The sequence below is a fragment of the Culex pipiens genome, chromosome 3 (assembly GCF_016801865.2).
Source record: "Culex pipiens pallens isolate TS chromosome 3, TS_CPP_V2, whole genome shotgun sequence".
NCBI classification, from domain to species: Eukaryota; Metazoa; Arthropoda; class Insecta; order Diptera; family Culicidae; genus Culex; species Culex pipiens.
The window spans coordinates 2,778,186-2,803,312 of NC_068939.1; the positions used below are offsets into that span (position 1 = coordinate 2,778,186).

Genomic DNA, 25,127 nt, shown 5'->3' on the forward strand with positions numbered 1-25,127 from the left:
AGAACGATTTCTTAGGGCTTTTCTTCACCCTCTCTGGCATTCTTTCGCTGCCGCTGCTGCCCATTTGAAATTTTTCTTGACCGGTTCCTGCCGAAGTACATATACCGCTGAAAGCTTGCAAATTTCACATTATTTGGTTGGATTAGGTCAATTTTAGAAATATATTGAAAATGAGTTATCGTCCGTTCTCGTCGATAACATTATCGCCGACAAAATTACCGAGATAACGATAACGATAATTTTATCGTTAACAACCTTGACTGGTTAGTTAGAGTTTTGCGTCTGCTTGTAAGCTGCGTTTTTTTACTTGTTTGGTTTTGTGAGTAGTATAGTTGGTTTTGCTGATTTTGTTTAAGTGATTCTTGTTTAGTGTGTGTTTTGAGTAGATATCTGTTTGTAAGCGGTTTATAATTTAGATTATTGGATCACATTCATTTATAGGTCTTAATTGTGTTAAGATGTTCCAGCTGATTTATTTAAATATATAAATAATCATTCTCTTACTAAACTAGTTAACTAAACTACTTTCCTTACAGCTACTATCATTACATCCAGTCAATCCGTTTGCTAGTTTAAGACTATTGATCTTATTGTGTATCGCGTCCAGTTCCGTTTCGGCCACGTGTTTCTCCTCTTCCCCAGCATCATCACCACCACCACCATTGTGGCCATTCTCGTTGTTGTTGGTATCTTCTTTGTCGTCGTCGACGGCGGCATCAATCACAATCTGAACGGGAACGCGTTCGACCATCGGCGTGGCCGGCGCCGATTTGGACTTGGAGGACGCCTCGGGGAAGGTTCCACCAAACGACGACGGCGGTTTAATGGCGGAGGTTCGCTTTGGCGTGGCCGGATGATGGCGCGGCGAGGACTGCGTTCGAATCGAAGTCTTGAGCAGCTTGGTGCCGTTGACCGGCGGCGGTGAACTTGGCGTTGCGCCGTTGCTTCCATTTTGGTTCAGCTTACTCGAGGTCAGCACGTTGCCAATGTGAGTCGTGCGGACCGTTTTGTTTGGCGATGACGAGCCACCGTTGCAGGCGGTCGACACGACGGAGCTGGCGCTGCACAGATTCCCATTGGATGCGCCCAGCGAGGACCGCTTGTGGTGCGCCATGGTGGCCATTGTCGTCGTCGTCGAGCCGTTGGTCGCCGTTGAGCTGCCGTTGTGGGTGGAGTGCTTGATGGAAGAAAGCTGCGTGTAGACGGACGAAATTTGCGTTTTTGGCTTAAGGTTGAACGCGGCCGAGCGCTGGGGGCTGGCTGGAGTCGTCGTCGTGGCCAGGGCCAGCGAAGTTGCCGCTGGTGAGCTGTTACCATTGTGATGTGGGTGATGGTGATGATGGTGGTTGGTTGCTGGAGATCGGAGCCCGTTGCGGACGGCTGGACCGTGGGATGGCGAGGGCGGTTCACTGCGACTGTGGATGGAAATTTTTGGAACGGGAGTTAGTTTGGTTGGATTTAAATTGGAGACACAGCTTCCGATGAGTTATAATGGAGTTAGAACATCACATTGAGTTGCAAAATAAAAACCACGTTGGTTAGACCGATGAACGGTACAACGTTTTTTCGAATGTTTGATTTTTGAATGCGATTTTTTACGTTTGAAATTGAAATTTTTGTTAGGAAAAGTGCAAAGCATTTAACATTTAACGAAAATGTCACGAAACGTGAAAATGTTAAACTAACCCAGACATTTTTTTATATTTTATTTCAATCTTCAATCAACTATTAATTCAAATACCATCATAAAATAAAAAAAAAAACCCTTCTTAAATTTCTCTATACATTTAAGTCACGTAATATTTGAGGTTTCTTGAACATTTTATTAAGGTGCGGTTCTAATAGTTCTAACGTGACATTGTCAACCAAATTGAACTAAATCATGAATTTTGCAAATCTTTTACTACAAAAAAGCAGTTCGGCCTAGTTCAATGATGATGATTTAAAAAAATATTATTCACTTTATAAAGCTAAATTTTTTTCATTTTAACATGAAAAATTAATCACATTCGTGTTAATTTTGTAAAGTTTGTATTTTTTTTACTTTATTGGTTACGATAGCCTGCTAGTATAAACGGAATAAACTGTATATCGGCCGAAATGAATTAAAAATCACATTTATTTTTATGGCAATGAGCACAAATTTCGTTTTTTAAATTGAAGATCAAAACAATAGTTCCGAAGATATTGCGAGTTGAAAAATAAGAGATTATTTGGTGACACCGGGAAAAAATCATTTTCGCAAAAAAAACTTTAAACTGGATGTTCCATAGCAACCAGCTGTCTTGATAAACAATTATAAAAAATGAAATTGTAGAATTTTTTCTCATGTTTTCCGGATATATTTTTAAATTATCATTTTCGATCTCAAATTAGTTGTGGACCCAAAAATGATTTTGGAATGTATTCTAGTTTTTTTTCTTCGAAAAATCTCATTTTTAAATTTTATGTCTCTGGTACTAGATTTTGCAACATTTCAAACTCTAGCACGAAAAAGATACCTTTTTAAATAAACACAACACTGCCCACCATTGAAAAAATGGCTAATATCCACTTTTGGCAAAAACGAGATATTAGCACCAGGTGGTAGAGGATCTTCCAATGCATCTTCTGAAACTTGAATTTCACTAAAATAGTGTTTAGATTTTGCATCCAATGCGAAAAACCAAAAGGCTAATATGCCACTCTTATGGGAAATTGCCTTGACGGAGATTTGGTGTCAAACACTAAAACGCGTTTTTCTCGGAATACTTGATTTGGCATAATAGCCGAATTTTCAATTAAAAAAAATCTTCGATTCACATTTATTAAAAATCAAGCCCGTTTCCAAGGATACTAGATGACACCAGAAAAAAGCAGCCTCATAATTTCAAAATAAACATTTTTATGTATGTTGATTATGCTATTTTTTCACTAAAATGCCAATAACTCCCTTTAGATTTAAACAATCGGGATGCTCTATCCGGCATTTTGTTGCATTTTTTGAGTCCTTTCAGATGCATTTTGAATTTTGAAATTTAATTGAATTTTGCCAAAGTTATAGCCTTTTTAAGATTTTTGACGTTTTTGAACCTTTAAACTTTGTGTCCCGATTTGCCCCACTTCCCGTTGACCTAGAGTGCTCATATTTTGGCCAGATGCTATTTTTATATGTACAAACAACCCCTGAAAATTTCAGGCAGATTGGTGAGGTCGATGCGAGATGGGTATGCTTTGCTCGTGGACTCGCTCTTAAATAAGAGGTTTTTGTATGAAAAGTGTTTTCCAAACTTTGACGATCTAAAGCGTTAAAGGTCGCTTTGGCTCCAAATTGGTACAGTTACTTATTTTGGCTAAATCGAGCCAGGGAGTTTCCCTGATGACGATTTTTTATAATTTTTCATACAATTTTGACGGCTATCCATACAAAAACGGTAAGTAAAATTAAAAAAAAAATGTATCTTTTGCAGAAATTTGAATATTTGGAACAGTTGTAATTAGGGGAACAGCATCTAATTCCAGCGTGCCTCTAATGTTGGCAGGTCGGAACTTTGACATTCAATTAAAGCTAATTAAAAGCGTTTTCAACTGATATCGAGTGATAAATAGCTCAATAAGAAGTGAGCAAGCAAGTTTCTATCAAAAGTTTTTCAAAATTAGTTGTTTGAATAGTTAAAATCAGCATATTGGATGGAATTAGGAGCGAGTGCTTAACCTGCCAAACATACGAGAATTTCCCCTATGTATAGGAATTTCGCCGTAAAAATACACGAAACAAAACTCCTGCGGATTTTCAGAATCATTTTTTGTCACTTAAAACACTCTTTTTATTATTATTTAGGGGACATAAAATGCCATCTTTTCAGAAAATAAAAAAAGTTTAATTAATGTTTTGATAAAATGCACATTATTTATAAAAGTAGCAGCTTGTTTGTTCATTTTTGAAAATAATACTTTGGAAGAGCTTAGAAAATTTCCTACATTTTGTTTTTTTAAACTTTTTTGATACGAAGGTAAAAAACAGAAAAAATGAGGTTTTCTCATTGTTGTCAAATCAACTCATGTTTTTGAAAACTAATGGTCCGAGCTTCGATGTTAAGAATTAAAAACTTTGTAAATTTTTCTGCTCGTATTTTTTTTATTAAAAATTATTTTGTATTTTTATAATCAAGGATAATCTTTGAAAGGGCTAAAAACAACTCTAGAGTTTTTTTTTAAAAGGTCCTATAAGCTATTGTGCTTCATATGTTTATAGGACCTATTTAAAAAAAAAACTCTGGAATTATTTTTGAAAAGATTATGAAAACGCAAATTAAATTTACACATTATTCGTTCTCTTGTGTACGCTAGATCGTCCCAGATGTAACGAGTTATCAAAGCCTAGTTAGCGAGTTATCAATTTTCTAGTTGTTGGAGCCAACTGAAACAGTGGATGGTCGCACCTTTTCCACACGCCACTGGACTCGCGGTTGACAGCCAAGCCTGTCAAGCCTCGACTGTCGTGACAGTGCGTTGAGCAAGATTGACAGTTGTCACCAAGAGGAAATAAATCATTACAGTTTAGTTAGAGAACAAGAAACACGCGTTTTTATCAACCGGACAAGTCTCGTCCTTTTAATTGTAATTTAGTTTATCTTTGTGCCCGCGTACCACCTCGGCCACCGTGGGTACGTTTGGGGCTACAAAAGTGGCGACTCGGTGATTGTTTTGACCGAGTTTTCTCGGTCGAAATTTCGCCCACGCGGAAAAGTTTTCTCCGGGGAAGATCCGGACGCGAGATGGACGGTGCGTCCTCCATGGACCAGCAGCCGGCGGGTCAGCAGCAGCAGATGCCGGGCGGCGTTGCGCCAGTGGAGCAGCAGCCGGTGCCGGACGGGCAAGTCGCGGCGGGGCAACATCAGCAGGCGTTCATCCGTTCTCCTCTCCATCCTCCGCCAGAACTCCAACGCTTGCTGGAACAACAGCGAGGTTATGTGCACGAGATGTTTCGGCAGCAACACGAGGTGGTCAGACTTCAGCTGGCACGGATTCAGCAGCAGCAGCTGGAATTTATGCAGCGCCAAGGCCACATTCTGCGAAACATCGTCGCGGCGGTGAACGAGCAGGTTTCGTCGCACTCGGAGGCTCAGAAGTGCGCAAAAATGAGCCACTCGGTGGGCAACTGCAGCAGCGAGGAGGTTAGGTTCGAGCAGCCGGAAAGCAACAGCGCCAGTTCGATCGATGAGGGTGTCAACACGGGTAGTGATGGAGATCGCCGTAAGTTTGTGCCGATTGTAAATAACAAGTCGGCTCGTGTAAATCTTGACACGGGATCTGCCACCACCAAAGCATCGACCGGAACGTGGCGCAAAGTCGGCTGTCAGCCGATGTCAACATCCGTAGCGGAAGCGGTTGCGGCCCAGCTGGAGGAGGTTGACGGGAAGTTTTACTACGAGATGACCGTCGGCGGGTGGACATTCGTTGGTCTGGCCCGGGCGACACGTGAGCAGTTGTTTGGTTGCGACACGACTGACGGTTTCGGACCATCGCAGTTGTCGAACGTAAACATCTCGCAACAGGGTGGCAACTCATCTCCAATCGGTGGTATTTTCAAGGCGGTGATGAAGGTGGACTCCGGCTGTTTGAGCAGTTTCGTCGACAGAGAGCTGGCAGCGGACGTGGTACCTGGGTTCCGGAGTGCGGAACGCCGAACAACCGCAAAGTATCGACCCCTGGATGAAGTGCTGAACCAGCTCAAGCAAGATCTGTTCTTCTCACCCGTGGCCAGTCCGGAGCGTTTTCTGGTTGTGCGGGAGGAAGGTGAGCGGCTCCAATGCAAGTACAAATCTCGTCGCCAGTACAAACATCAACAACCAGGCACGACGGCAGTGTTGGAAGCGTCGCAGCAGCTGACTGAAATTAAGCTGGCTGGACCGTGGAGGATTTCTGGTCTCCTTGATGACCTCGATGACCCGCTAGCAGTGCGTAAGAACAAGGCGGGGAGGAGCATCACCAAAATCCACATGCAAGTGCTGGGAGGTTATCTGAAAGCGTACGGAAGCATTTGGAACCGACAGGGTGTCGGCTGTGCTTCGCCTTCTGAAGAGATTTTGGAGCGCATTCGAACAAAATTGGAGTTTGAACCGCCACCATCACCACCGTCATCAGCTCTTGCAAGTGAGCGAACGAAGCGAACTCGAATGTTTGCACGACATGATCCGGTGTATTCGAAGTACATTGGCAGCAAGAGGCAGCGGTCAACAGGTGTGGACTACGATCGAAGCAACGATGTGATGGCCGACCGACGACAGATTGAACCACATGCTGCCCAGCCACGCAGTCCTGCCGATTGGGATCCAGGACCAGGAACTGTGAAGATAGCGGTCGCAGCGGCCGGGGAAACTGGAACGTTTCTTGGGCTCGGGCTCTGGCTGTCTCAACAACCTCTTACCAACATCACGATCACCCCAGCAGTCCGTGTCGTCAAGGAACGGACCTGCGCCATCGGTACCGGTGCCATGCTGTTCTTCAAGGTTGAAGAAACCTGCAGTGGTTCGACCCGTACCAGTTCAATTAAAGCGGGGGGATGTTGGAGCCAACTGAAACAGTGGATGGTCGCACCTTTTCCACACGCCACTGGACTCGCGGTTGACAGCCAAGCCTGTCAAGCCTCGACTGTCGTGACAGTGCGTTGAGCAAGATTGACAGTTGTCACCAAGAGGAAATAAATCATTACAGTTTAGTTAGAGAACAAGAAACACGCGTTTTTATCAACCGGACAAGTCTCGTCCTTTTAATTGTAATTTAGTTTATCTTTGTGCCCGCGTACCACCTCGGCCACCGTGGGTACGTTTGGGGCTACAAAACTAGTAATTCACTTGCTGCTATATAACAGGTAAATCAAAACCAAACTGTTGCGTATATAAAATTCACTAATTACTGAACTCGATATTTTTGAAGTTGATTTCAGTAAACATTTCAGTTTTGTCATGGTATGATAGATTTGGGCTCCATGAACACTAGCGTGGCTCACGGATATATGAAAAAGACAAAAGTGTTCAATTTCGAACGCCTCGCTCGGAATTTTGTAGCAATATGGCCCTAGAACATAGCCTGAAATTTTGAGCGCATTAGGTTAAGGTTTAGTACTTCCACCATTGGCCTGAAGTTAGTATGGAACTTCTAAAAATTTACTATAGGAAATTTTCACTTTTAACCTCATCTTAGAGAAAATTTCCCAAAACCCAATCAAATTTTCCTATTCTCAAGTTTCTTATAGGTTTTGATCCGGGGAACAACTTTGTAGAACATCGCAAAGCGCTAGGGATTGATCCCGAAAAGATACAGGATATTTTTTGGAGTTTGGAAAACAAATTTAACGTGCTCTAAAAATTTGCCTGTATCTTTCCGGGATTAATTCCTAGCGCTTTATGATGTTCTACAAAGTTGTTCCCCGGATCAAAACCTATAAGAAACCTCTATTTTGAGAAAAAATCATAGGGCATAGGAAAACTTTCTAGAAGAAGAGTTAAAAAGTTGAAAATAAATAAATTAAATTTATTGGAATTTCTTAATAACTTCAGGTCAAAAGTGGAACAACTTATCATTAACCAAATGCGCTCAAAATTTCAGGCTAGCTTCTGGGGCTATAATGCTACAAAATTCCGGGCGAGGCGTTCGAAATTGAACACTTTTGTATTTTTCATATATCCGTGAGCCACGCTAATGAACACGCTCTAATCGACAGATTAATAAAGTTGTAAATTTCACGTATTGGTAAAAACTCTTTCGCAGAGAACTCACTTACAATGAATTCTGTCGATTGGAGCGTGTTTAGGACAGTTATCAGTAGGAATATAGCGAAAGGACAAAGAGACCTAAATTTTGTTTTTACTGTTTGTCCGAACAAGTACACTTTTTTACAAATTGGTGACCAAAAGTCGAAATCGTAAAAAAAAAAATACAAAGAGACAATTGTGCATAGAATGGCAGCAAAGTACAAATAACAAGATTTTAGCAAAAGTTGTTATCAACTTGGAGGAACTCCCAAATCAAGTGTATGATATGATGAAGATGATATTCCTTGCAGTTTAACGACAAAAGGCGTGTGAAAATGATGACAACTTGACCCAGAAATAATTACCTTGCTCGACTAGCACAAGGAAGGCGTAAAAGTACAAAGAATATCAGTATGATTGGGTGGGATATTACTCAGAGAGCAATAAGATGTTTGAAAATTTTCGCACATTCGTCGCACTTTTGGGAGTGTCGGGGGCGGCGGCCGTCCCAATCATCATCACGATCGCGATGACCAGGCCGGACACGTGTCCCGGCCCCGGTTGTGCAACAGATGCAAGATACAGATGACATTGATAGCACACAGCAGTACGAATGAGAGTAAGACATCGCAAAGAAATACCTGTCCGAGCTGCAGCCTATTTGAGCGGGGGTTTGATTTTGTGGTGCACAGATTCCAGCACCGGGGGGGTTTTCCGGAGAAGAGTTTCGTGGAGGGAGGTGGGATTTGGTTAAGGTACAAGGTGCGATGATGGTTAGCGATTTTTTGTTTGGGTTTTGAAGGAGTTTGAGCATGTTCCAGACAGTTTCAAGCGGCATGTGTGTTGAGAGATTGATGATGAAGTTTGGTTAGTAGAAAGTTAATGATTACAACATTTATCGAAAAGGAAAACACTCAAAAACTAAGAATCAATTTCTGTTTGAGGGCTGTTTGAAGGAGGTGGTTCGGTTCGTACAAAAAGTCGATAAAAGCAAAGACACGAAAATCTTGCTTGAGCAATTCTGAGTCTGATCGTGTTAAAAAGGATTTCGTTAAAGTTAGTGAATCTAACAGTGATTAGTTGCAGCCGGGGTCCAACCCGGGCCCAGTCGATGTAACTTGTCCGAGGGGTTAGCAGTCGAGTGAACAAATTCGGTGGCACAAGTAAAAGAACGTGACACGTCATGCGCGAGATCCGTCGACTGATGGCGCGAAATCCTCGCGCCATCCGCCTCACGAGGCTACACTCAAAGTCGGTGAGGCTTCGAATGGGGAAAAAGTCAGCCACAAACAGAGATCGACGGGGAAGGTAACAGAAAATGGCTCTATACGAAAGGAAAACCAAGCCGAAAAAAAGACACAACCAAGTTAGGAAAAGAAAAGAATAAAAAAAACAAAAGAATTTAGCATTGCGAAGGTCAAACCATCTAAACTAATTGAAAATCGATAGAGAGAGCGAAAAAATGAGAAAAAATATGAACGAAAAACCAAAGTGGCAAAATAAAACAAGAGAGTAAATAAGGTGACGATAATTACCTGGCTAATCCTTCCGGTCCGCCAAACGACAGTGGCCTCAGCTGTAAGAATGAAAAAAGAAGAAGAAAAAGCAATTCATAAGACACTCTTCCGAAAAATCAGCAAAAAAAAAAAGCTAAAACTCACCCTCTCAGTCTGGGTGGCTGTGCTGATTGTGTCGATAGTGGACTGCTTGTCCGCGGCGTCTCCGCCGTTGGTGGTCGCCCCCGCGGATGCCGATGCCGCCTTCTCCCGTTCGGCTTCGTACTTTTCAATCAGGTTCTGCTGCTGCCGGATGGTGCGATCCTTGGCGGTCATCTCGCCCTGAATGGGACGACAATGATAGTAAGAAGGGGTGCAAAAATTGAGGGGGGTTTTTGGGCGGACAATTATAATATATATGTATAGAAACGATAAAAATTTCAGGAGATTCTAGAGAGGTGAGCTAAACGGTCACGAGAAGCGATTTAAAAGAGTTGAAATTTTGGGGAAATAATAATGATTTAAAAAAAAAGTTGAAAATTAAACTATAAGGTTTTAAAATCTTTCACTTGTATTGGTTCAAACTTCCCCTAATATTTTAAATATCAACATTTTAAATTATTTAAATTTTTATTATTTAATTAAATTGAAAAAAGGAGTGTTTGCAACAAAATTTGGTTGTAAAATCTCAAACTATTTCTGATATAAAGCTAAATCGATTAAATAGTGTATCACTTTTAGTACCAAATAATGGGAGTGGTATTACGGTATGCCCACGCATCCTTCTATCTTGTAGATTCCGTGAAGCGATCCGCTCTCAGAATCCACTCTTTGGTAAACACAACGCAGTAGGGCTGGTCATTTTTTTTTGTAATTCATTTTCGAGTGAACTATATGATAAATGAAGTGTTTTGGTTCTAATAACTCAACAATTAGAAAAATCAAGTGGGATACCGATTTTATTCTGGTTTCTGGTATCTTAATTATTATAATCAGCTGTAATAGAATTAAAGCGTGACATACTCACACCGACTTATTTGGCAAAATTTGAAATTCTATTTTTTTGCAATAGAAGTTCAAAACAAGTGACTTTTTTTTGTTTAAAAAGAAGACGAAGATAACAGACATTTTTTTTCGTTGTTGTATTTTTGTTTGTTGACTTCAAGTTAAATATTAAACTAAATTTAACTCTATGTAATTAAAAAGACTTTAATTCAAGATGGCAGCTAAATGGCGGTGATTAAATATTTAAAAATGCCTTTATCAATTTTCAACCAACCATTCAAATTTAACTAAAATGGGGTCGAAGAGTTCGAATTTGATATTAAAAATAGGAAAGTAAAAAATATGAATTCCCACGCCTTTGGATAATCAAACTTTGGATAATCGAAACATCGGATAATCGAGGCTTCGGATAGTCGAGTCCGAAGCCAAACTTTGTCTTGCCATAAATGAAAAAAAGAAAGATGTTTTGCCATTTACACGATTTTAGTGTTATTTTTTGGTAATAAAAAAGGTAAAAAAGAAGATTTTGAAATTATTATTTCACGATATTTTCAAAATGAAGGAACCTTTTCAGTCCTAAAAATCAATAAAGACAAGTCGGATTTCACACAAAATGGTTCATTGATGAGATTTTTTTTTCAAATGCTCAAAAGCAAACGATCAATGGACAGTGATTGCCCCAAATTTAAAATTCGTTGAATGCCTAATGAGCGCGTTTGTAATGATTGTTTTTTTTTATGAAAAAGACCATCACTGAACGCACACGAAGTTGAAACGAAGGAATGCCGAGATCGAAACCCAAGCAGCCGCGCGACGCGACGGTTCATGCTCTTTCTTCATTTTTTCTCTCACTTTTTTGCTCTGCATGGATGAGAGAGGCGGTGTGAGTCAAATGACTGTGTGGGTGACTTGCGTTGCGCTCATTTTTTTGTGTGTGAAAAAAACGAAAGCAGACTGTCAAAGACAGATAAACGTAGCTTGTTTAATTTGAATTTTTGCTTTATAATTTTTGTTTGGATTGTTTGGACTAACGATGTTAATTTAAAATTTAGATTATTGAATGTATTTTTTTATTTTTTTTTCTTCGGCAAATTTATTACGTAAAACCAGAATTTTGATTATTGGAAAGAATAAGTTAGGTGATTATGGAAAGGCAAATTAAAAGAGAAAGTGTGGATTTAACCAACAAAGGGGGACATAACAAAACAGCAACTACCTTTTTGATCCAAAAATTTAAGTTAACGGGTAATCAAAGTGTAATTATAAGCCTTTAACATTTTTAAAATCAGCAGCATGTTTTCTCTGGTTGAGCAAACATGATGGAACTTTGCTTTGTTTTTTTATTTGGCAAATATGTTTAGTTCCATCATATTTGCACTTTTCCAAAAGAGAACCATAATTAGTCTAGAGCTAACTGTTTCTATCTCATAAAATGGATATATAGTCAAAAATAAACAAGAAAATCGAACGTGCAAATACCTGAAGGTAAACCACCTGTCTTCTGAGATCCGCCAGCTCCTGGCGCTGGTCCTCGAGCAGGGCCAGGGCCACCACGCCGGACTCTTTGATCAGGGTGTTTTCCTGCTGCTTGCTGTCCACGCTGCTGGGTCCTCCTAACCCTCCTCCTCCGGTGGCCGCTCCCTCCACCAAGTTTCCGGTGCCGTTCGTTGTTGCAGTAGCAGTTGTGAAGAATTGCCCATTATTATTCTCAAATGGGTTGAGAGTGTCGGTCTGAAGTTTTTTTTATTGAAAGATTGTAACAGTTGTAAAGATTAGTAAATTTGAAAACAATTCGAACGACCAAAAGAGAGGTGCAAATTTAATACAGTGTAGGGAGAAAAGAGGGGTTACAATTTATAATCGAAAAACCTACCATCATCAAATTTTCTTCATCCTAAGATTTTTTAAAGTTTTGTTTTGGGATATCGTGCAGACACAAAATACGGTAACAGGTTACACAGACACAGGTACGTAGAACGGAAGAACGGGAGAAAGGATGAAGAAAATATGAAAATAAAACAAAGAAGAGAAGAAAAAAAAACGTAACTAACTAAATAAACCAAGTCGCACATAAACCTATATGGAAATAAACAAGTAAATGGTATTATTCACACGGTGGGCCTCTTTCAAGACATAATATATAATAATTATAACAATAATTGACAAATAATTATACACATTGCATCGCAACTCATGCATCATTTGAGGTGTGTGCTTTACTACTAAAAAGTGCACAAATATAGTTTTTTTTAAATCACAAACAAAAACAGAAAGAACCCCACAAACCTCCTGTAAGATCCGACGAAGCCGCACCAGTTGCTTCTTAAAGTGGACCACGTCCTGGAGCATCGAGTTGCGCAGCGATTTGTCCAGCAGGGTGAGATCCTCGGCCGAGTTGGAAACGGTCGACGCGGAGTCGGTCATGCTGTTGAAGCCGCTGCCGTTGATGTTATTGTTGTTGTTGTTGTTGTTGAACTGGTTCAGGGTGACCGTTTTGTACGCCGCCGAAAGGGCCGCCGTTCGCCGCGGCAGGCTGTCCATCGAGCGGGGACTGTCCGAGCCACAGTTGGTTGGGGTGGCATTGTTCTGGAGGCGTCGGGTCAGCAGCCGGGTGGCGCGGGCCGGTAGTTGAGATCTGGAAAATAGAGAGAAAAGAAATGATTAGTTAATTGAAGAGTAGCCTTATATAAAATGTTGTCCATTAATATTATCAAAACATTTTTTTTTTTCAATATGATGAATAACGACTTAAAACAACAATTTGAAGTTGTTTTTCCTTTTTAAGGTCAACTGTAAATATAAATTCAAGAAATTTACAGTTATACGAAAAACCCGAATGTTCACAATTGGCGAAACGTTACTTGCTGTGCTCATAACAACCCTTAACATTTTTGCCAATTTCCTTGATCGAATTTTGGTTTTCGTCACAGTTGAAAAATACTTTAAACTATAGTTTTAAAGACTTTGTATCCACTTCGAACAATTGATTTTTGTATATCTTTTTTAATATTTGTGACATTTATGTCGGCTAGAAACATCAGGGAGCAAAAAAAAATCCATTTTTTTGTCTAATGAACTGAAAATGCTTTGAAATGCATTATCCTGCGTTGAAAATCATATTTAAAAAAAAAACTTAAAAAAAAACAAACAAAAAAGATATTTTTTTGCCGTAGCTTAGGATGTTGAATAATTTTGGTACCAAAGCTAAAATTTCTGAAAAAATGGATTAAAAATAAAATTGCAATCGAAAAAAATGTTTTTCTCAAGTTTTGATTAAGTGAACCGTTGTAGAGTTTTTTACGCTTTCAGTGGATATTTTGAAATTTTATTAAGTTATTTAGAATTTCAAATGCTTTTATAAGAAACAGCATCAAGATTAGGGTGGTCAAAAATGTATAAATATGCTGTAATTGGACGTCAAAGCACTGATATGCTAACACAAGCTGTTAGATGGAAATTCATGCCATTCTCCTTAATAATGAAAATTTAGTTTTGATGTTATTTGTTAAAGAGTGTATGAAGCGACGAATCATAATGTTGTTGATGTTATTTTATCATAAATTATTTATGAAGCCGTAAATCCACTTGCCACAAGATTTAAAAGAATAACATCAGTGGTGCCATTCCTTCATTAAATATATAAAAAACAACACAAAAAGTATTTTGAATATGTTTTGTCAAACTGTTGATCAATGAAATAACATACAAATTTCAATTGCTTGAAAAATAAACCTCAGCTTTTGCAAAAATTGCGCTGGCAATTGTAATACTTCAAAACTGAGTGATGAATAGAGAGAATGCGTAACGTGATTTTCGAATGGTCCCACTTTGTTTACATTAACAAAGTATGATGCTGTTCAAGCACAAGCATGACTTTTTTCTTACTGGTGAATGAACTGTTTTATAATCAGCCGTAAGTGTTTTATTTTGTCTAGTTTTTGACATTTTTTTTTGCTGGAAAATAGTGTGTATTTTCAGGTTTCGATCGGTTAGAAGAGGTTTTTATTTTTCACGTATGACGAAGAACTGCGGCGAGGGTGTCATTCTGCGATATCGAAAATAAACTCCCTGGCTGATTTTGGAATGCTGCAGCTCTTCCTGGTCCAGCGAAAAACATGACGGTAAAGCTGATCCAACAAACAGAGAAGATTTTCACTAAACCAGTAGGTTTTCAAACGGAATCTAACAATTAAGACAGCTTCTGGATGGTTACAACCGCATCGACTTCATAAACAACTTTCATTTATGTAAAATCATAAAAATGTCGATCTCGCCTGCAACTTAATAAGATTTCTTCACTTCAACTCCACTTCCTCGAAAGCCACACCGCCACACATTTTTATTCTTGCAAAAAAAAAAAACAATTTTTGATGATCGATAACAATACTTTCTACATTTGGCCAACAGTAAATTGGTTCCACTTTGACAGTTTAAAATTGAGGCCGTTTTGCGAAATTGGGCTGGCAATTGTAATACTTCAAAACTGAGTGATGAATAGAGAGAATGCGTAACGTGATTTTCGAATGGTCCCACTTTGTTTACATTAACAAAGTATGATGCTGTTCAAGCACAAGCATGACTTTTTTCTTACTGGTGAATGAACTGTTTTATAATCAGCCGTAAGTGTTTTATTTTGTCTGGTTTTTGACATTTTTTTTGCTGCACCCAGCTTCAAAAGTAGCAATCCGAGACAACCATATCAAATAGATTTTACGTGTATATTAAATTAATCAAGATGGAATTCATTCAAAATTACATGAAATTAATTTGGCAACATTTAAATCAGAAAAAAAAGATTGTCGAATAAAGTTACAAAACATGCATAAATTTCATGAAAGTTTCGACATGGTTGATGTTAGTTAGAGTGCACAGCAAAAAGCTGTGTAAATTTGGAAGGTGTAAAATTGAAAGGTTTAATAAAACATATTTTTTGATGATGATCTCTTTTGCGTGATTTTTTAACTGTGTGCCCTTGGATGTAATGATATTTTTTTTATCAAAAGATTTAAGCATAACAAGAAACAGTTCGATTCTAGCGCCCAAAATACATCGTTAACAGTAATATGTTTTTGAAAACATTAAACTTCGGTATGAGAATTGATCTAACGACCCCTGGATTGACAATTCAGTACACCGCTTGTCGAAACCCAGTCCCCCTACCAGTCAACATTCCTAGTGAGCAGTTTTACTCTTAGTAGGCAATCTGAATTTGCCGAGCCAGAAAGGAATCGAACCCATCAACTTCAGCTTACAAGGTGAACTCATAACCTTACGGCCACAGTACCTTGGCTATTTGTTGGTTGAGGATCCCAAAATATAAAAAATAATATAACAAATTAAGCTCTAAACCAATGATTGACTATCACTGTAACTATTTCTGTAGATGTCAATCTTGTAGTTGCATTTAGATGTTTAATTGCAATCTTTCAAATGTAGGGTTTCATCTTTGAATGTGTTCAATTATTTTCATGATAACACGTTTCTCAACATCACATCAAACTACATCAAACCGCACAATCGTAAATCACTCCCAAAGGTGCTCGTTACCCCTTTTACCACATAAAACACCGACACCCACTTTCGCTCGGGTCAGGTCGGAAAAGCATCGTTCCATCGTCACACCGATTTGGCGGTGCGTGACAACATTTCATCACCCGGCTAATACACCGCAACCTCAACCGTTTTCAACTTTGAAGACCTATATTTGCAGAAGTGGAAGGTATGGTAACCTGAATCTGGTTCTATTTACTTCATTGCGCGACTAGGCAAACAATAACGACGTTGCGGAACTGAAGAAAAAAAAAACCACAAACACACAGTTTTGCGACAAAACAAGCAAAAAAAATCAATAGTTCGAAGAAGCTTCCGCAAACCTCGTCATCCCCGGAGTTGGGGTTGAACCTCTGGAAGGACTCTTCGGCACGGTTCCCGCGGAATTTCCAGCTGGCAGTCCCGAGCTGTGGCTTCGAATCCGGTTCGGGCTGGGACTGCAGCAGGAGGTGATTGTGATGCGCGGACTGGCGGTTCCGGAAGTGGCAAAGTGGTTCCGATGGTGGCCAGGTCGGACCGGTCCCACCACCATCGGCGAGCTGGACCGTGACCGGTTATGCTGCTGCTGCTGCTGGATGAACACATGTTCCGACGTTTGGAGGTCCGTTTTGACCCGTCGGGCCCCGATCGGGGAGGAGGCGGTTGGTGGTGGCGGTTGCATACTAATCGAATTACAATTTGGCCTCTTATCACCGGCTCTGCTCGTAGCGAGGCATTTCGCGGTGGCACACTTTTGCACTTTGATTGGCTCGTTTTGCGATAAGAACGGGTTTCTTTACTTGTTTTTGGGCTAGCCCAATTTCAGGAACGACATTTTATGGTCCACTCGAGAAGCAATAAGCAATAAATATTGATCGAAAAATACAGTTTAGAGAAAGATCTATCTAGTTAGCACTGCTTGTAAAAGTCGGTCAACACTGTTCGGGCCAGACCGCGGAAAAAACGATATCAACAGGATGGAGTTTTCTTCACTACTGGTGGAATTCCCTCTCTCTCCATTTCGGGGTGGGAAAGTGCAAAGCTGTGAAAATATTGGCGCACTGATTACGAGAGAAGGGAAAGAGAGGGAGAGAGCGAATGCCAGTTGAGAGAATCCTTTTCCGTGTTTGTTGTGCGTGTTGCACATGTCAACAATGAGTTTCCTCCCGCCTCTCAACAAGAGCCAAAGAGAGCATGAGAGAGAGGAGAGCATAAGGACTTGCGCGCCTCGGGAAAATCGGTGGAAAACAAGGAGAAAACGAGAGAATGTTTTGGGGGCTCTCTCAAGGGACAAGACAGAGAGGGAGAGTAATTGGGGTTATTTACTCGAGTGGGCAGTGGGGTGGCAAGTGTCTATCAAATCCAATTCTGTGGTTCACCAGACTGATGGTACGTGATACGGGCAGGGACAGGATTTTCCTGGGGGCGGTGATGTCATCCGCAGACGGTTGTTATTTATTTTGTGGGAAAATAGAGTCTGCCTAGCATTGTTTTCGATGAGTTTTAAATCATAAATTTGAATAAAAACGGCACATTTTGTCTATTTCTAGTGTTTTCTTTTAAAAGGTCCTTTAAACTATTGTCTTTCATATGTTTATAGGACCTTTTAAAAAAAACTCTAGATTTATTTCTGTTACCCTTCTGTTCCACGCATTTATAGACGAGATAAATTTCTAAAAAGTTTTGTTTTAGTTCAGGCTAAGATTTTTTTTTAGCTAAAATCGCCTAAAATATTTTTTGTTCTACAATTGTTTTTGGATTTTTGGAATTCCGTTGAGAAATACATTACTTTTCTTGTCATTTTCTCGCATGACAAAAAGGCCTACTTTACTCCACTAAAAATAAAAAGATCGGAAAGGAATACTTTTCCATACAAAAAATGAAGAAAAATCAGTGCTGTAAACTCAAACTTTACATAAATCTAACACTCGTGCTGAAAAAATCTTCATTTTGCATGATATGTAACGATTTGGTAAAAAATGGGGGTTGGTGTTTTTTTCAAAGTAGATTCTTGTCATGCAATTCACAAGAAAAAGTTTGTATATAGTTCAGACTCGATTATCCAAAGGCCTCGGAAAATTTTAATTTCGGATAATCGGATAACTACCCTAAAGTTATTAAGAATTTTTAAATCCAAGATGGCGGCCAAAATGGCGATGATGGAATATTGAAAAAATGCAATTTGAAATTTAATAGGCATTCAACTATTCAAATTTAACTAAAGCTTTACATACATTTATTGCAAATTTAAAATAAATATTATTAAATTTTAAAGATCATCGAAATAAAAGTTTTTATTGTTCGGTTCATACCTAAAAAGAAAGGGAATGGCAGAAAGTTTAAAATAATTAAATATTTTTGCATGCATATATAAAAATATATATATCTATTTCAAAAAATCAAATTATCTTGGAATTCTAGCAAAACGATATATTTGTCATGATTCCTACCAGCAAATAAACCATATTTTATTTATAAAAAAAGAAAAAAAATCATCTGAATGTGATGAATATAGATATTTTATTTGAAAAACAATGATTTATCAAGTTGTCATTGTTTTATACTGCCGTTTTACGGTGATATGATGTATACGCCATTTTGGACATTTTCAATTTTATTGTACAGTCTGATAAAGAATCTTAAAAGCTACCTCCTGACGAAAAATTTTTTCAAAAAACTGCTCTGGGGGCCATTTTATTAAGCAAACAAACAATGATGTATACGCCAATTTTACTCATCATGATGTATGTATACATTGAGAATTGATAGAAGTCAAATTCAATGACGAAAACAAAAATTTAGCGAAAAAAAAAAATTAAACATCGAAAATTTTCATTAATTCAAAAGATTTTTAAATCTTTTGGGGGGAGATAAAAAATTCAAATTAAATTTGTATCAGCCTTATGATTTTGAAGTGAAATCTCTGCCACAACAAGTCACATTTCCATTTTACAATTTCAAACCGCTCTTTCACTATTTGCATGATCGGCTCTGGTTGAAAGTGAGTGGTTTTTACTAAATATGTACCTCTGCCATCATTGCCACATCCACCGACTGATTGCACCTCATCACGCATCTCTTTCTCTCAATCCTCGCACGATCCTAATCAGTTCGATGCGAAAATATCGCGTGCCCTCATCACTGTAATGTTGCTCTTTTTTTTAACTCTCACTGCCAGCCTCACTCTTTTACACTCAAGCGGATAAGTGAAATTACTCGCGAAAGTAATTTATGTCAATTGTGGGAGAATAATTAGACGATCTTCTCGAAAGATTTTTTTTCGAGTTGAGGAAGAGGCGTCTCGATGAAATTTGTTGTTGTGATTTTGTGACGGACAAAAGACAGATGGTTGAATCATGACAATTTATGAGAATTTTTGGTTTAAGTTTAAAAAATGCAGTGATTCAGTTGTATTTTTAAGCTTGAAATAAATCTAATTTGAGCCAAGTTCAACCACATCATTATCGCAAAGAACCATGATTAGCAGATTTCCAAGCCAGCATTTATCGTTATTATACTTTGTTCACTTTCTACTAAATGTCCATTATTACGAAGAAGTGATCATCACTATCCGTTCGCTCGATTTGTACCGTTTTCGCCTCCGCCAAACAGAGATGCTAGACACTCTCTTAAAAAGCATTTCGGCCCAAAGAGGGAGGCACGTGCCATCACTGGTTTTTTCTTTAACCTCCAAATCATTTTCTCAGTTTTTCGTCAATCCAAGGTTACGCGCTCACTGAAGTGCACTGGGTCGTAACATATCTGGGAGGTGCCCGCAGAGAGTTGCCGGTTCATAGGAGGCATCCACACAATCTTCGTCATCGCACGACGACGGGAGGAGTCCGAAATTGGGTCTCGAGGGTAGTAAAAAAGTAAGGGAAGCTTGTTTTAGCTCCCAGCCATCAATTAGATTGGATGAACTGTTTGTTGTTTTATTGTTTTTAGAGAGTGGGAGAAATTGAGGCGGTTGAGTTGCTTTCAAAAAACAATAAAATTGCTTCAGGGAATCCGCCAGATTCGAACCTAAATCTTGAAGTTGCAAAATCTGCACGGCTGCAAGCCCAAACTGGATTTCAGTCGACTGGTTTATGATCTATTTATACGACATGATATCCAACGCGAAACTGACCACGAACAGAGTCGCGAGTCTGAGGTCCCACGATGTTGGAGCCGTTTAAGTGATGGGTACGACGGATGTTTGCATGCCAACATCTCTTCGATCCCAGCGCACAAGACCTCGGAGATAATGACCACCGTCGACGTCTTCGACAACGAGCACGGGGGGGAAAGTCCGAGTTGGTTCGTCACTTCAACGGTTTTAATCATTGGGCTTCTCATGTAACCACCCGTCGAACGGTGGTTCGTTGGACCTAAGTCAAGGCTGCCAACGGGCCGATAAGCCGGTCACTTGGCACAGCTATGTACCTAATAGCTGTTGCATACAAGCACTGCAGTGTAATCAAAACAGCTACGGCGCAACCAACCAACCAACCATCAACGGCAACCAACGGTGTCGATTGTTCGAACGCGATCAGTGGCCCTCGATTGATGGTTCAACACCTCTCCGCACACAAACATACTCTATGCAACGGGGGCAACCAACCGTGCTGCAGTCGATGCAACTCTTCACATGTTTTCCCTTTGTTGTTTTGAAAAAAAGTTTCTCACCAAATCAACACTTTGATTACTATAAGCAATGTCTCCAACCCACGTGTTAACGCGATAATGAACCATTTTGAAATTCGTTTTGGTTTTGCTCGGCAGCGACGTCGATCAATTCCGGAAAAAAAGAAACTCAATTTTCAAGAACTATTCGGTAGAAGGTCAAGGAAATCACCACTTCCACGCCGTCTAGTAGTTTAGCTGGACCTCGGAATGTCGTTATAGTTTGTTTTTTTTTGTCGCTCTGGGGACCAGGGGCTAGAAATGGTGGTGTGGCATCCGCAGGAAATAAATTACGGTGCTGGTGGTCGTCAATTTCGCTTGAAACGGTTGGCATTGCAACGAGTGGAAGGTTGTTCCTTTTTTTGTGGAATTGCATATTGCAGCGTTTCTTGCTAAATTTATTACCAAGGTTCAGGAAATTCAGGAGTTCATTTGAAAGCGAGAAGCACTCTTTGAAGTTTTCGCAAATAAAAAAAATACATTTCAAATTTCATGCATATCTTGATCAATTTTCAAGCTCTTTGGTTAGGTTAATTCAAATTTTATTCGAAGTTTTTGTTCCCAAACAAATATAATGTAATGATTTTTTAGAAAAAGAAAACAAACTCATCCATGCCGCTACAACGCATGGTTACCGAAGATGATTCCATAACATTTATACCCAAAGTTACATCTTTTTTTCTGTCGATAGCGTGTTCAGGGATCCCAAATCTATTATACCTTGAAGAAACTGAAGCGTTAAGGTGGTAGATGGTGTCCTTCACTTTTGGGGCAATGACTGCCAATGATGGTTATGAATTTAGGGTCCAGAAATAGTACATTGAAATAAAAAAATAATCACTATATTTAAAATGCTAATACAAACAACACAAAGAAAACCTTTTTTAGATTGAAACATCACGCAGAAAAATATTTTGTAAGATCAGCCTGTACGAGGTTTGATTCAACAAAATTTTTGTTGAATATAATCAACGCCGATTTTGCGTTGAAACAAACCTTGATTTTTTCAATTCCACACAAATCTTTTGTTGTTTTGAAAAAGTTGCTTTGACGTTTAGCGTTGATTCAACAAAAATCTTGATTTTCAAATCAACAAAATGTTTTGTTGATTCAAATATGCCTCATTTTTCTGCGTGATTCTGAATCAAGATTTGAATGTTTTTCTAAAACAAACATGGCCGCCAAATGGCCGATCGGGGATTATGCCTTCCAGAGCCTTAACTGACATCAACTTCAAAATTGTCGAGTTGTGTAATGTATGCATTTTTTTATATTTTAGATAGGTTGTTCTATATTTAACTAAATGTAAACATTTTTGTGATCATTTTACTCTTGCTTTTGCGTGCAACTCCCACACCACCAACAGTTTACGTGCTCCCTGTTAACAAGATAATTAAACCTACAGCCAATTTTCCACGTAATTTATCACTGTAATTAGCCTCGGCGGTAAAATCGTTAAATTCACTGCAGTTGGGCGCCACTTTCGCTTTCATCAATATTCAATGAATCTGCATCGCGTTTTCATCTCTGGGCAGCTCCACTAATAACCAGCCGCGATCTACGGCCCAAAAGGTTCACCTAAACCAAATTAAATTAGTCAGCCTTTTTTATTTGATGATGCTCATTGCTGCCAGCTGGAGTCCGCTGCCCACCTGGTTGCAATCTTTGATGAAAGTCTTTCTGCTCGCGAGCGATGATTGATGGAAAAAGCTACTGTTAGTACGAGCAGCTGTAGCCCCGGGGCTTTCCAAATATCTTCAGCTCAGTACTCGGTTGTTGTTGCTGATTGCTGGCCATGCAGGGGCACTCTCCCTCTGCAACATCCAACATCAACACAGAGCATTATGATATAATGTGCTCAGAGTCTGCTTTTAATCGATTACCGATCGTTCGCCCGCACACTCAATTTGCAATTTCACTGCCACATACTGCTGCTGGTTTGGACGTTTTGCAGACTTTGATTTTTGGACTTGAACGCGCAGCCAAGCACGAAAAAGGCCTTCTGTCTGAGACCGACCGACCATGCTCTGATTCGGGGTAATGTTGTTGCTAAACGAATCATCGAGAGGCAACAGTTACCAAAGGTCTGTCGAAATGACCCCCGTGTGTGTGTTGCATCGCGCGTCAACGCCTGATGTGACAGGTCACCGCAAACGCCACGCCACCGGCCGGTCATTCAGAGTAAAGTGCTTTCGAACTGGTGAACGTAAAGATCGTTGTTGCGATCCATAAAACTGAGCTCTTGCAGTTGATCGTAGTAAATTATAACTTTTTAGATTTTTTTTGCCTTTCTTTGTTTGTACCTTTGAATTCTAAAGTTTTTCAAAGAGACCTTTTATTTTTTTATGATATGGTTGAAAATAAATGTTTTTGGGTCTTTTAAAATGATAAGGCTGTTTTTTAAAAATATTTTTATGCAGGAGATTGGAGAATTTTAAAATACTTTCATTTTTTGAAATTGAACATCGGACGCAGAGTTATGCTTTTAAAAATGTGGCGATATTTTGGTGGTATAGAGAAAACCAATTTTTTTCCTGTTGGCTTTTCTTTCAGAAGAAACTATTGGTGCAATCTTCAATATCATTGACGTTAAATTATAGGTAATCTTCAGATCTTCTCATATTTTCAGAGATGATTAACAGTACTTTTAATAAGTACAAGCACTTTTGGATTGCAAATTTGTTTAAACAAACATCTAAAAAAAAGTATGTCTTCAATTGTTTCCCAAGTTTTTCAAAAATCATGATTATTTCGAAAAATTGGCTTTGCTAGCATTTAATTTTGACCAATTTGTACCATAGCTCAAAAGATGTCATCTAAAAATATCCAAAAATGAGATTATTAAAAATGGCTACTATGGCTACTAAAAGTTGAATTAAAATAGTAGTTTATGCAACAAGTTGCAAAAAGAAGATTTTTTTCAGCACGAGTCGTACAGTTAACCAACGAGGTTTACCGAGTTGGATAATTAAACGAATGCTGAAAATATCATGTTTTGCATCGAGTTGCTAACAACATTTTTTGCAATACCGAAAACGCTTTTTGAATGGAATTTCATGTCAAACATCCATGTGTTAAGGGGTTGCATACATGTAGAAAATTGCAAAATTTCATATTACAGAAAATTTATTGAATCCACTAAAAAACGATTTTAAGATCAACATTTTGCTGTGCGCAAAGCGGACTGTCAAACTTTCTGAGCGTTTTTTCTCGAAACACCGAGTTGATTTACGGGTGCCACGATATCTCGTGATGGAATGGACCAAAATGGTTGAAATTCTGGGTGAAGACTCTTGAGACATATCCCGTGTGCATGACAAAGCCCGATTTTGAAATTTTGCTTTTTAAAAAAATGCAAAAATCTAAAACTGACGATTTTTGATATGAAGAACACAATTTTTTTTTATCTTTTTTTTAAACAAGTCTTTTTGAAAACCGGCCTTCGTCATGCCCACAGGACCGGTTTAACCAGTCTTCCCCAAAATTTTGAGCTGATTTGGTGAAGGCAGTGTTAAGATATCGTGGCACCCATTTTTTGAAACTGCTAATTTAAAATAGCTATATCTCGGCAATGATACAACCAAATGACTTCAAAGTTGTTTTGATGATAGATGAAAATGTGTATTATAATGCCCTGAAAACAGATTTTAAATAAAATTAAGTGTGTGCTCACACCAACGTCTGACATTTTTTGTCGATTTACATGTATGTAACCCCTTAAGCAAATTCACCGTTTAAAACTAAAAAATATTGAAAAATGTTACTTTTCGACACTAGTATTGAAAAGTTCAACTTTTCAGCACCCAAAAGTAGGCCGTGCCGTTTCTCCAGAAGGACAGGTAAAGTTGACAGTTTCACAGCGGAATTGCAAAAATGGTTTTTCTTAGATTGTAACTATTTTTTTCTGAAAAGTCCTGAGCAATACCTACAACTTTGCAGAAACACCAAATCGATGACATAATCCGTTCTCAAGATACAGATTTTTGAATATTTTGATAGCCTTTTGTAAGAACGTTAACAGCTGTCAAAAAACATTTTTTTTACTTTTTTGCAAGAACTAATTAGGCAAAATGACTTCTTTGGTCATAAAAGAAGTAAATCTAATATTTCATCCAGATAAAAAAAATAAATAAAATATTTTGAAAAAAAGCTTGTTATTGGGTGCATTACTTGACTATTTATTCGTAATTTTTCTTTAAATTTCATGGTGTAAATTGATTTGAGTACCTGTATCTACTGGTTATATTTTTTACATTTTATGTATTTTTTTGTTTTTGCTGAAAAGATGAAGCATTTTTTCATAAATTAATATATAATATTTTTAAAAAGATACTTTTCTGTGGACGAAGGAAAAAAAATATTCGAATTTATTTTTTATACGTTTTCAATGGCTTTATATAAAAATGGTAAACAAATTAGTATATTTAGGGTCTTCAAAATTGTGAAGGAAATTCTTCAATTCTTACAAAAAAGGGGAAATGAAACCAGCATTTTTTTTTAAATTTCTAGAAAAGTAATTTTATTAAAGTATTGACACATTTTGCCGTGATGTTACAACGGTTTGACACCTCAATATTTTTACAGATTCTGAAAGTACGTTAAATTTTCCATAATAATCAACATTGGTCTGAGGATTTAACAACTCGGTTGCGGCTTGTTCCTTCAATATTTTTTTTAGAAAAGGCTGTGGTCCTGC

The 25,127-nt window shown here is 38.6% G+C and overlaps 1 protein-coding gene across 10 annotated transcripts in view; it reads right to left on the reverse strand.

Annotated features, from left to right (window-relative positions):
* Positions 1-389: 389 nt before the first annotated feature.
* LOC120422995 (uncharacterized) overlaps positions 390-25,127 on the reverse strand; it is a 111,465-nt gene continuing 86,727 nt past the window's right edge. For 5 of the 10 annotated variants that reach the window (XM_039586609.2, XM_039586605.2, XM_039586610.2 and 2 more), the window contains 6 exons: positions 12,524-12,872; positions 12,111-12,131; positions 11,717-11,968; positions 9,398-9,574; positions 9,272-9,312; positions 390-1,415 (listed from right to left, as the gene is read on the reverse strand). In XM_039586609.2, coding sequence (XP_039442543.1) covers positions 509-1,415; positions 9,272-9,312; positions 9,398-9,574; positions 11,717-11,968; positions 12,111-12,131; positions 12,524-12,872 — 1,747 coding nt within the window. In that variant the 3' untranslated portion in view covers positions 390-508. Of the gene's footprint in view, positions 1,416-8,377; positions 8,394-8,422; positions 9,061-9,271; positions 9,313-9,397; positions 9,575-11,716; positions 11,969-12,110; positions 12,132-12,523; positions 12,873-25,127 lie in introns of those variants that run through there. The other 5 variants (XM_039586615.2, XM_039586606.2, XM_039586613.2 and 2 more) reach the window with 5 other exon arrangements.